We start from the raw sequence: 13,216 nt of genomic DNA, 5'->3' as shown, positions 1-13,216 counted from the left end.
GGTTTTGTATTACCAAGTGCCAATTTAGAGCATAGCACTGAAATAATTGATGCTTGCAACTTCGAAGTTGGACAATGGAGTTTGCGATGAGGGTGGAAAATAGTCCACGCTCAGTCCACCTTGGTCTACACGATCTCCCAGTTGCTAAACATTTTAACTCCCCCTCCCATTGTCAGAGTGAGGCTAAACTCAAATTGGAGGGACAGTACCTCAGTTTTCGTTCAGGCAGCTTACAACCCAACGATATGAATATGGATTTCTCTAACTTCAAGTAACCCTTGCTTTTCCTGTCTCTCTGTCCCTCCCTCACCCTAGTTATCTGACTAGTTTCACTGTCCTGATTAATTTTACTCTTTGTATGCTTCGTTGTCATATTCCCCTCAGCCAACAATGAACCATTCTACATTTCATTGATCAACGTCTGCTTTGATATATCGTTTTCACATCTTGCCCTTCTGTATTTCTAGTTTCCCTCTCCCCTGACTCTCAGTCTGAAGAAGGGTCTCGACCTGAAACGTTACCCATTACATCACACCAGAGATGCTGCCTGTCCCGCTGAGTTACTCCAGCATTTTGTGTCTGTCTTCGGTGGGAAATAGGAGGCTGGCTAGAAAATATCGGGGGGGATAGATGTCCAAAGGAAAATTTGACTTCCTACAGCTTTACTAGCTTCTTCGCTCTCCTTTTCAGTTCTGATGAAGGTCTCCGGCCTGAATAGTTGACTTTGCTTCTCTTCCACAGGTGCAACCTGACTTGCTGAGTATTTTCAGCATTTTATGTATTCATTTTTGAAATGTCACCATTTTATGTGACAAATAAAATTGACTTTGACTTTGTTGGAGACAAAAGCATGGTAAATTAATGATTATGGGAGGTTGAGTGAAGATGCTGAGGTTGAATTGAAGGTAGACAAAAATGCTGGAGAAACTCAGCGGGTGAGGCAGCATCTATGGAGCGAAGGAATAGGCGACGTTTCGGGTCGAGCACAGATGTAAAATTCAACACTGCCTTTTCTGATGGTACATGCCGAAGACAATGGATGGATGGATACCGAATAGGGGCTCTGCTGCTGTGCTACCCAGCAAATTAAATTTCCGTCTTCACATTGTCTCCAGTCAAAGCAAATTCACCTCTAATATGCACCCTTCAGCACTCCTTGATCCTCGATTAGCTATGATTGGTTTGAATCCAGACCAAATTATTAAAGCCTCTCATTGTCCAAAATTGCACAGAATATTCTGAATCTTCTTTATCAAATCATACTCAAATTTAGAAATGTTTTTTTAACCTATTAGGGCAGCTTTTAGATTAAATTGCATTGTAACTGTCCAAAAGCATAGATGTGTTCCCAAGTCATAATGTGTCATGCATGTATTTCTTTGAGCATTTCAAATAGGACACATTTATCCATTCTAATAAATATTGAATTGTCAGCTTTCACATATGATTACAATCGAGGTAGCGATATTAGCTTAGAGAAACAACACAGCATTTTTGGAGGTTATGATATTGCTGATAGGAATTTCTGACTTAAATGCAGATCTGGATCGTATAAAGACTCTGAAGGAATCAGACACCACGATGAGTTTGACGTATCCCTATTAGTGTGCCACAGCGCAGGACCTTTCGAAGAACAGCCTGAAACAGAGCGCAACATGCTTCGGTGAGATACACCTTACCAATTCTGATTCATTTAAATGCTGGTATTTTATATGTTGCTTCTTTTTCATATCCAGGAATATCTGTATTTTTTGGAGGGTTTCAAATCTCTTTGCTCGGTTGGAAGAGTGGAGTAGTCTCAGCATCTGGCAATGCTGCTGCTGTGAAAATTGTGGACCTATGTAGAATTTGTGAGTGAAAAGGGAATTTGGATAGGCAACTAAAAGAAGATAAGGTACAGGATTATGGCGACATTGCGAGTCAGTAAGGCTGGTTGTGAGCCATTTTGAGCCAAATCACCTTCTTGTATCAAATGTCTTTGTATCAAATGTTACAAAGAAATAAATTAGGAGCAGGTGTAGCCCTATAACTCTCAAGCTTGTTCTGCCATTTAGAACATAGTACAGTTTAGCACAAGAATGGGCTGCTCGGCCCAAAACGTCTGTGCTGAACATGATGCCAAGACCAAGACCAACTCCTATCTACCTGCACATAATACATATCCCTCCATTCCCTGCATTTCCAAATGCTTATCCAAAGTCTCTTAATCTGCCTCGACCACCATCTCCGGCAGCACATTCACCACCCTCTATGTAAAAATAAAAGTTGCCCCGCACATCTCATTTTAGATCATGGCTGATCTGATTATAATTTATCTCCTGTGTACCTCTGCAACCTTTCACCCACTTCCTAATCCAAGTCATTTGAATACTTCGACGAAGCTCTCAAGATATGGTGTGTGAGAAAAGATACCTAGAGATGCTCCGCTTTTCTTTCAATTTTGAGGGACGTGAATTGGTAGTTTAATTGGGTACTGTAAATTCCCCCTAGCATGTGGGTGAGTGGCTAAATCTGAGAGAGTAGATGACAATGGTAGTAGAATTAAAAATGGGATTAATACAGAATTAATGTGAATGGGCGTCGAGGGTCATTGCAGACTTGGTAGACTGAAGGGTGTTTCTGCGCTGTACATCTCTATAGCAGTGATAAATCAAAAAGATTGAGGCTTCAGAACCAATCCTGTTGCCTATCACTCATTGCATCTCACCAGCCAATCAGCTATCCAATTGAATTAAACCCATTTTGTTATTTTTTTAAAAAGGCAAGAAAAATAACTTATGTTGCTCTTTGTAAGAAGAATATTTTAACCTGATTATTGTAACAATATAGCACCTAATTGAAGGTTTTCTGAAATACACCATGTTCACCTGCTAACCACACCAATATGCTTCGTTCCTTAACCATGAGTGTTTATTTTCCCCAATAACTTTCTTTGGAGCATCTTATCAAATTTGTCACTCTTTAGTTATTTTTCAGCCTAAATTTTAACATCTTGGTGTGAAATTGCTAATTACCTTCAAATAAGATATGCGTTTCTATCATAATTGAAGCATGTATGATTGTTTACCTAAATGGTGATTTCAAGAATTGTTATTCTAAGAAACAAGATTAAATTAATTATAGAAATTGTAATCTAATGTTTCCAAAGTAAATCGTCTACTGATGTCTTGCTCTTTGACACATCTAATTAGCAAGCGTAGACCTATTTGACACTATCCTTGGATACAAGTGAAACTACTTGTTAATTATGCTGTTGGTCGATTTGTCTATAAATTGTAATTGAAGTCATTTCTGAATGGGATATGGTTCATCAGGTAACAGAGCATGGCTGAATCTGATCACAGTATTATGGTCCTTTAATTATCTTGTAGTGTGGTCAATGTCAGAACCATGGCAAAGGTGGAGTCTTTGAAGAATAAGCGAGTTGGGTATTCTGAAAACGCAAGGAATTATTGGATTTGTCAAAGGTCGTTCGTTATAAACATTCTTGGCAGCTCTGCTGCTGCATGGACACAGACCTGCGTTTCATCCGTAGTCATGATCGAACCCGGGTCTCCGGCGCTGTTGAATTGCTACTGGACCATCCCCATCCTCTCCCGAGTGTCCCATCCCTGTCCCGGGGCGGCCGGAGATGTCTGGGGTGACCCTGGACTGGCGGGACGCCGGCCTGTTGCAGTGGCGGCCCAGAATTACAGCCAGCACAGTGAAAAAGTGCTTACTCTAGCTCAACTCTGCCTGTCCCGCCGGGTTAACCGACAGCCCTGGACTGAAGGGACACCGGCCCAGACTTACAGCCAGCGCGGAGTAGAAGCGCTAACTCCAGCTCAACTCTGCCTGTCCCGCTGGGTTAACCGACTGCCTGGACTGACGGGACACCGGCCCGGAGCAGTGGAGTCAGCGCTTCTCCGCGCTGGCTGTAAATCTGGGCCGGTGTCCCATCATTCCAGGGCTGTCGGTTATCCTGGCGGGACAGGCAGAGTTGAGCTGGAGTTAGCGCTTCTCCGCGCTGGCTGTAAGTCTGGGCCGGTGTCCTGTCAGTTCAGGGTCACTCCGGACATCTCCGGCCGCCCCCGGACAGGGATGGAACACTCGGGAGGGTACCGGGACGGTCCAAAAGCAATTCAACAGCGCTTGCAGCGCCGGAGACCCGGGTTTGATCCTGACTACGGATGAAACGCAGGTCTGTGTCCATGCAGCAGCAGAGCTGCCGAGAATGTTTATAGCGAGTGACCTATGACCTGGGCATGCGCAGTCGGAATACCGAACTCGTTTATTGAGAACACTTTTTGCAAACCATATTGAAATAGTGGTTATTGGACTAATGTTGAGGGGTAGGGAAGCTAAAGAAAATCCAAGGAAGATAGGTCGCTGAGCTAAAGTCCTACATTAGATAATGTATGCACTTTAAAAATATGATTTACATTCTGCTTGCAGAAAGGATGTAGTTAAAGATGTAAAGAACTTGTATTGGCTAGCAAATTTTTAGACATTGTAAAATTGATATTGATATATATAAAGTATGATGCATGGCTCATGAATGCGAATCAATAGCATGGGACATTGAATTTGGTAAATTTAAAGTGTCCCTCTCTCACTCCTCACCCCCCCCCCCCCCCCCTCACCCCACCCCCTTCAGCCCCTCCCCACTGCCTCCTGGACAAGTAGTTTTTTTTAATGATATATACATTTTTCCCCATTTCATGGATGAATCATGATTGTCCTTTATTACAAATTCTAAATTGAGCCCTCTCCAAGACATACAGATATTTCTGTTTGCCAGCAACGGGGCATGATGAATATGGTCACATAAAGCACATGGAAGATCTTATGCTTCATTTCACCTTGAAAGTAAATGTAGTTTGCTTGTGTCTGGTCCTTCACCGAATTACACCTGCCTAAAAGATTAAAAAATTGCGAGTCATTTGAAATAAACCAAGGTTTGATCTTTCTTTAAGGTTACGATTCTACGTGATAATGACAAGCTGCAGGGAGCTCTTCCCGAGATTAACTGCTGACATGCGACGTTTTAAAAAATTACCAAGAACTCGGAGGGAATCTTTGGAGTTGCCGAGAGATTCGCCAGTGTTGGGAAAATCTGATCCCGAACGGAGAGAGTTGGATCCGGATGGGTGGGACGAGACGACAGATTCCAGCGAGTTTTACTCCCATGGGAAACAATTGAAGATGGCTCCAGAGCTGTTCTATTCCTCTCCACTCTTTCCTTTACTGACATCGGAGGTAGAAAGTGCCCAGGAACAGATTGCGGTGATGGTCCAACAAGCAAAGTCTCACTGTCGCCGTGATGTTCTCTGGCAGCGTCTCTTCCTGGGAGAGCATCTGTCTTCAGACAAACACAAAATGAGCAAACTGTCCTTTGCTGAACTGGAAGAGTTACTTGGTGCTGTGCATAGCAAATCCATTTCGGAGATTGACCCGCAGCTGGTGAGAGAATATTCTGTAGTTAACATTGAATTTTTACTTTCAATACTATAAATCCGCAACTCTTGGTGGCTCAGACCCTTTCTCCTGAGCATCCTGACCTGTTCATTGGCATGCATGTAGTGGAGTTTTATACTTTTGAAAAGTGATGTTGGTCCATTGGTGTGAAGGGGACTGGCCACACAGGAAATGCAATGCACTGGAATCCAGCAGCTGTCCTGTACATAGTAATGGAGAAACAAGGAACTGCAGGTGCTGGTTAAGACACACAAGGTCACAAAGTGCTGGAGTAACTCAGCAGGTCAGGCAGCATCTCTGGAGAACATGGGCAGGTGATGTGTTGGGTCGAAACCTTTCTTCAGACTCAACATCAATGGAGATCTATCTGAGCCACCAAAGATTCCTGGAGAGTTGATAATTTGAAGTCACTTCTTATTTTGTCATAATCAACAGTGATAGACTAGCTCTCTTGCTGAATATTCCATGGGGTGAAGATCAATATGTTGTGTGATTTTTGTTTGTGATATTACATAGTGTAGGACATATTTTATATTTAATGTTCTCTTCAAAGTTGGTGGATTGTATCACCTCAGATGGCAGATGCACCACTGTTAAAGTCGTTCCATTGAATAACATTTCCCATTATATTGAGATCAAAAATAATTATACCTTTGGATGTATGAAAGATGTAGCTGTGGTAATGTACAGTCTTAAACCATTGTTGTGGTGAGGTGAAGTTTTTGAAATTCATGGATATAACTTTTCCAAAGTCTAATCTAAATTCTGAAAAGAGCAGCAGAAAGATTAGCAGTTCCTCCCGTCATTGATAACGCCATCCGATATTACAGCATTGTTAGAAACCACATCATCATCAGAAATGAGGAATGGAAGTGTTGAGGAATGAGCACTTTTGTACTCCTCAGCAGGCAGACTGGAATAGGGCTTGGACTAACTGCTTCAGCAGTATGCCTTAATTTCATCTCCAGCACCAACTTCATTCTTAGATAGAGTAATCTTTTTCCTATGATCTCAATTTTCATTACTTTACCGAAAAGCAATATTATGTACAAAGGAAACAAAACTCTATTGTCACTCATAAAGCATGTGTTTTTAATGGGTCAATCCTACTCACACCTTTGTAGTTATTCCTTCGACCCACTTATCTTGCATTTATCATTACTCTTTTGTTTCAGGATTGCTTCCTATCGATGAGTACCAGCTGGTATCAGAGTTTGATCAAGGTTTTACTCAACCGTTTCTCCCATAGTTGTCGACACTTTGTAGATGCAGATAGAGGAATCCAATATCTGGTATGTTAAAACCTAGCATCTGACAGATTTGCATCTGTTGTGTTAAACACAGTGGCACAGCTCATAGAGATGCTGCCTTGCATTTTCAGAGACCTGGGTTCAATCCTGACCTCAGATGCAGACATTGTGGAGTTTGTACATTCTCCCTGTGACCGCATGGGTTTCGTCCGGGTGCTCCCATTTACTCCCACATCCTTAAATGGTAAATTAGGTAGTTGGTAGTTTGAAAGGCTGTTGACATTTTCCCTCGCTTGTAGGGGAATGGCAGAATCTGATGGTGGGAGATGATGGGAATGTGAGGAGAATGAAATGGGTTAGTTTGGGATTATGTAAAAAAAAGTTGGGTACTTGATGGTCAGTATGGATTTTATAATAGTAAGGGCCTGTTTTTCTACTGTATCTCTCTATGACTGTCAGAGTATGTTATTGTAAATGAACTTTTTAGACGTCAGGCAACTATACACTAAATAATTGGTTTAATAACTTAATCATTAGAAGCTAATAACTTAATAGATCTCCTTTTGCTTTAGGATAATATGTTTTATCATACATGCATCACTTGAGAAAAAGATTTAAGATGATTGATTGACATCAGTTGCATTTTTGCCATGCAGTACTTGCTGGTGATGTTTTTGAGTTGAACTACAATGATTTTGTTTGAGATGTTCAAATCAGTTGTCATGATAAAGATGATTATTTAACTTTGAAGAAAATGGGCCAAGATATTGGCAGCTACGGTGTGGCTGCAGATACTTTATAGGGATGTGGGCTCTGTCCAGGCCTTGCAGAAGCAATGTTTTGGTTGGGAGGATTTGAGATGTAGGTTTGTGTTAAAATCGCACAGGTGGATACACTTGTGGGAGTAGGGCCATGTCTCTTGATGGTCAATAATGAGTGGACCAGCAGATGGGTGAATAGGGTTCTGGATTGTGACGATACTGCAAGCCGGGCGATAATGACACACACTTCTTTTGGGGAGGTTATTTGTAAAACTTAGACTCTTTTGATGAATGGTTATAAAATGTTAGACTTCTTCTCGAAGGGAAAATTAATACATTTGCTCTGAATTTACTCCGACATTTCTGTGCCCTAAAACCAGTTGAGGTTTAGATATATCCTGAGCTGGAAGCATTTGAAAAGCTTGTTTTCAAAGCAATATTTCAATATTGAATATGTTTCATTCGCAGACCATCAATAGAAGTGCCGAGGGCTCAATGCAAAGGTCAAAAGTCACCAAAATACTGCTAATCATTTGGCTTTACACCAACTTTACAATCAAGGCTAGCTCTCCATCTTTTAGAATGCCGCAGGGTCCCATTTGGGATTGTAGTCGTCCATTATTAATGTGTTATTGCAATAATAGCATGATAAATCATTAAACAACACAAGGTCACAAGGTTATTGCTCAGAAGGAGACCATGGGCATCAGTATCAATAAGAAATTTTGTCAAAGCAATGTAAAATGTATCCTGTGCTGTTGCTCTTGCCCTGTATTCTCTGCCTCAAATTTTTATCAAGTTTTCTCGAGTAGTTCAAAAAGCCGGCTCCAACAACTGTTTACTTCATGCTAAATGAAAATGTTAAACTGTTCATCTCTCTAAACTGGTTCTATACTCAGTGGAAGCAGTCTATTACATGTCAGACAATCAGGATGCTTCATAACATTTAAAAAACTGATTAGGTTTTCTCCATCTTCACAACAGCAATGAAAATAATCCAAAATATCGTACTTCTAGTCTCTTCTCAGAATTAAACTTTGCAATACCCGATGAACTTGCATTGAACATGATTAGTTTAATTCCCTTTTCCTCTAAAGCATGCCATTTAATATTCCACATAACGTTTACACAATGATTTTTTTTTCTTGCACAATATATACCTAATAATGTGCTTGTCATTTTTTTTTTGCTGCTTTACTTAATCATGCAGATGATTTTGGTGACTTAGTTATTTTAATCCTCATGACGCCTATAGATCAGCATCTTTCCATTGGCTATATACAGGCAAACCTGAACTTACAGTTTGTTACACTATTTATGTCATGCAAGTTCACCAAAATGGATATATGGTCTAGTATGAACAGTCACTTCCCACAAAGTCATACTATCTCCACATGATTTCTATTAGCTTTGTATTTTTGAATAATGTAGTCAAGATTTAAATGGCAGTCTTATTGCACCCCGATCCCTTCTGCTGCAAAAATATCTGTATGTATGTTAATTTGCATCCATTACATTATTTTGCCAATAACTTCTGAAATACTTCATTGTTATTGAGTCATAGAGTTATACAGTATGGAAACAGGCCCTTCAGCCCAACTTGCCCACACCAGCCAACATGTACCAGCTACACTGGCCCCACCTACCCGCGTCTGGCCGGTTATCCCTCCGAACCTATCCTTTCCATGTACTTGTCTAACTGTTTCTTAAATGTTGGGATAGTCCCTGCCTCAACTACCACCTCTGGCAGCTTGTTCCATACACCCACCACCCTTTGTGTGAAAAAGGTACCCCTCAAATTCCTATTAAATGCTTTTCCCTTCACCTTAAACCTGTGCCCTCTTGTCCTCGGTACACAAAATTGCTGGAGAAACTCAGCGGGTGCAGCAGCATCTATGGAGCGAAGGAAATAGGCGACGTTTCGGGCCGAAACCCTTCTTCAGACAAACCCTCTTGTCCTCGATTTGCCTACTCTGGGCAAGAGACTCTGTGCATCTACCTGATCTATTCCTCTCCTCATCATTTTTTACACCTCTATGAGATCACCCCTCATCCTCCTACGCTTCAAGGAATTGCTCCCAGCCTACTCAACCTCTCCCTATAGCTCAGATCCTCTGGTCCTGGCAACATCCTCGAAAAGTCCAGGCAACATCCTCGTAAACCCATTGTTCCCATAAGTTGTAGTGACTACATTTTATAAACACATTTCCAAACTGAATTTCCTAAATTGAACTTAAGTGTCATCACTGTTTTTCTTCAATCTCAACAAAATCTATGCATGCTAACTCTGCGTCTACCATCCAACTAATTCCCTATTCACCCATTTTGCTGCATTTATACCATCCATCAGCATTCTCTAAGAAGGGCCTTCCCCTGAAAAAGAAGACTCTCATAAAAACACATTTTGTTTACAGTATCCACTAAGATTGTCACTGCATGACTCCAGGTGTTTTAACTCCATGGGCGATGTTGGATAAATGAACATCTCACATTGCATTGATTTAACAATGTGAAATGTCAAAGCAATTGTAGACCTGACCCATTCTTATTCTGTTGATGAATACTTCCCTATCTGGAAATGATCACTTGGAAGATAAATGCGCCCTTCCCCTCATTTATGAAGCTACTGTCGTTCCCCTTTGCTCTATCTATTGGACTTGTTTAAACTAATTGTATCTTTGTATGCTATATCTCATTTGTTTGGATAGCATACAAAACAAAGCTTTTCACTGTACCTTGGTGCATGTTACAATAATGAACGTAAATCTAAATCTACAAAGTGTTTGACCGGCCTTACAAGAATAGACATGTAGCCAGTGTCACCTAAATTTCTCCTGGTCAAAACTTCTGCTTATTTTCTGAAAGTTCCTGTAATTTGGGGGATTTGTACAGTTTTCAGATACTTTGTTTATAAATGAAAATGTGTTGTCTGTCACTGAGTGGTTCTAATGTGGTGTTTATTCCTGTGATCTTGTCATGTGGCACTCGCCTGTATTGGGCAGAACTGCGGTATTCTGTAACCCCTATAACAGTGATCTACCTTCCTTACAGGCCGTGTTGAATCAGAAATTTATCGACTGTTTTGTTCTCATCTTCCTTGATTCACAGTCTGCAAAGACGGTAAGATCTTAAATCCTCCCACATATAGAATTTTTATTAAAATCGGATAATGGTGGACAATGGGGAGGGGGGAGAACAAAGGACATGGGGACCTGGTGTGGGGGGGAAGCGCTGTGGGGGGGGGGGGGGGGAGACAAAAGGAGGAGCCGATGTACATTGTATCTTTGTCTGCGCCATAGGTGGCTGCTATTTGTATACATTGGGGATACAAGCAAAAAATCTCACTGTGCCTAGTCACATGTGACAATAATGTATTCCATGGTGGAAACACTCAACATGTCTGACAGCAACTGCAGGTGTTTCGAAAATATTCTGCTTTTCCAGCAGTGACTTTTTGACACTCATGTTGATTTCTAAGGTTTGACAGAATGCTCTGATATGGACAGGATAAATGTTGTATAAAACTCACATGGAAGGGATTTCCAATTGAATTCTGTTTGAGAGGACTCCGCACATCTTCATTTTGAAGATCAGTCATAAAGAGGATTTATTGCTGTCGATTATTCTTTTAATACGCTTCCAGTCGATTCAAAGAAACTTGGATAACCTATCTGATAACTTTATATAGAATATAAAGTTTTTTTCTGAAGAAGGGTCTCGACCCAAAACGTCGCCTATTCCTTCTCTCCATAGATGCTGCACCACGCGCTGAGTTTCTCCAGCATTTTTTGTCTACTTTATATAGGTGGATACAAGGAACTGCAGATGCTGGTTTACAAAAACCGATACAGTGCTGGAATTACTCAGTGGGTCAGGCAGATTCCTTGGAGAACTTGGATAGGTGACGTTTCAGGTCGGGACCCGAAACATCACCAATCCATGTTCTCCAGAGATGCTTCCTTGACTGACTGAGTTATTTCAGCACTGTATCTTTTTGTGTAAACAAACATCTGCAGTTCCTAACATTGTATAGGATTTGACCTAATCAGAGCCATCACAATGCCACATATCCTAATTGCTGTAAAGTGGAAATTTCTGATGAGCATGCTTGATTACCTCAGTGTATTTTTTTGACAAATTGAGACTTTATAATAACCTATTAAAAGATATATGCACCATTCCTGAATAACTTTTTTTCCACCCGTCCCTAGAATTTAAAGGTCGTATTCAGAGAGCCACTTCCCGCCCAGCCACAGAACAGCGAGAGCCCCCTACCTCAGCTTGTATCCATGTACTACCACCTGGAGTCTGTTATCAACACTGCTTGTTTCAACCTATGGACTGGTATGCTACAGTAACAGACTGCAAATCCACCTGCTTTGACTTTGAGAGTGGTCTCCCCCTCTGCACCAAGCTCTGCGCACACACTGCTGTTATTCCATTGCTTGATGCAAGAAATTGTGGCACTGCAAGCTTCATACAGAGAAGTATTAATTTTTTTATAGTCCATTCTATTCATCCACATTTCATTCATTTGAACTTCAACGATTTTAGGGAATCCTTAAAGGGATTTGTGGGCACCTCACAATAGTGAGCCTGCTAGATGTTTGTTTATTAATTTATTTTATGTAGTAAATTTATAGCATATAATAGTTAATATATGCCATCACATTTGTTTGGAGTTTCCTTTTGAAATCTTTGTTCCCCTCCCTTTCTTCATCATGTTTATTTCATCGGTGTACAATGACAGCTCAGGAAAGTTGAACATCCAGAGGTTTTTTTTCGAAGCATCGTTCAGACAGCAAGACAGCATTGAGGCTTTAGGGCAAACTACATGAAAGGTCTCGCCCTCCCCCATCAACGTGATGAACTGACAAAACTCATCACAGTGTTATGGACAGATTTAAGCAACTAAGTGCAGTGAGAGTGTGTACCTGAGACTGCAAAATTGTAAATGAAATGTCTGGGCTGTTAAACCTAAACCTTTTAAAGATTTAGTTTTATTAGCTGCCTGTATTATCTCAAACATACAAACACTGTAACATAATTGAATATATTTTTGTGAGATTCGCAGGTATCATTTTAAAATTCAGACTGATTTTCACATTTAAAAAAAATCAAAATCCTAATTTCTTTGGAATTACTGGCACCGGTGGCACCAGTTTCATCCGTGCTCTGGTAGAGGTGTTGCTTTGATCATGAAAATGAAGGTGCTAGTGCATCTTGAAATGTGAGCTTGGAATATTTCAGCGGTTTTAAAGCACATTCCTTTGTAAAATTTAAACAGTCAACTACATTTAGTTGCTTTCTGCACAATGTCACCGTGCTTACAGATGATTAATAGTAAGTGAAAATATTTGATGTACATTATGTATATAAATGAAAATGGCTGAATTATCACTGTAAAATAATAAAGTTATATTAATCATTTTCTCTGAGAGTTCCCTGTTTCTCTGTACCATCTGAATGCTCCTTGGTCTGCAAATACAAGGGTGTTTTAATTCCCTTTTTATGATACTTTTCTGCCATTAATATTTTTAACGTTTCATTATATTTGGATACTTAACAGAAAGTGGACAAAATTGTAGGATGTACTCTGCAAAATCTGAAAAATCCTGAAATCTAATTTGATAAAAATCTTCACAGTCAAAGATTTTAATTCTTGGAACCTGTGAATGTGGTACAAAAAAAAACTTGTAAGGATAGTGAATGTAGAATAAATTGATTAATTGAGCACCTGTGACAGCT

At 40.4% G+C, this 13,216-nt stretch overlaps 1 protein-coding gene across 5 annotated transcripts in view; it reads left to right on the top strand.

The window, feature by feature from the left end:
- Positions 1–12,900, top strand: part of szt2 (SZT2 subunit of KICSTOR complex) — a 198,604-nt gene extending 185,704 nt beyond the window's left edge. For all 5 annotated transcript variants that reach the window (XM_033028842.1, XM_033028843.1, XM_033028844.1 and 2 more), the window contains 5 exons: positions 1,541–1,663; positions 4,956–5,442; positions 6,633–6,749; positions 10,520–10,588; positions 11,680–12,900. In XM_033028842.1, the coding sequence (XP_032884733.1) occupies positions 1,541–1,663; positions 4,956–5,442; positions 6,633–6,749; positions 10,520–10,588; positions 11,680–11,826 (943 nt within the window). In that variant the 3' untranslated portion in view covers positions 11,827–12,900. The remainder of the gene's footprint in view (positions 1–1,540; positions 1,664–4,955; positions 5,443–6,632; positions 6,750–10,519; positions 10,589–11,679) is intronic.
- The last annotated feature ends 316 nt before the right edge of the window (positions 12,901–13,216 follow it).

This window comes from Amblyraja radiata, chromosome 10 (assembly GCF_010909765.2).
Source record: "Amblyraja radiata isolate CabotCenter1 chromosome 10, sAmbRad1.1.pri, whole genome shotgun sequence".
Taxonomy (NCBI): Eukaryota; Metazoa; Chordata; class Chondrichthyes; order Rajiformes; family Rajidae; genus Amblyraja; species Amblyraja radiata.
This window is presented reverse-complemented; position numbering and strand designations above follow the sequence as displayed.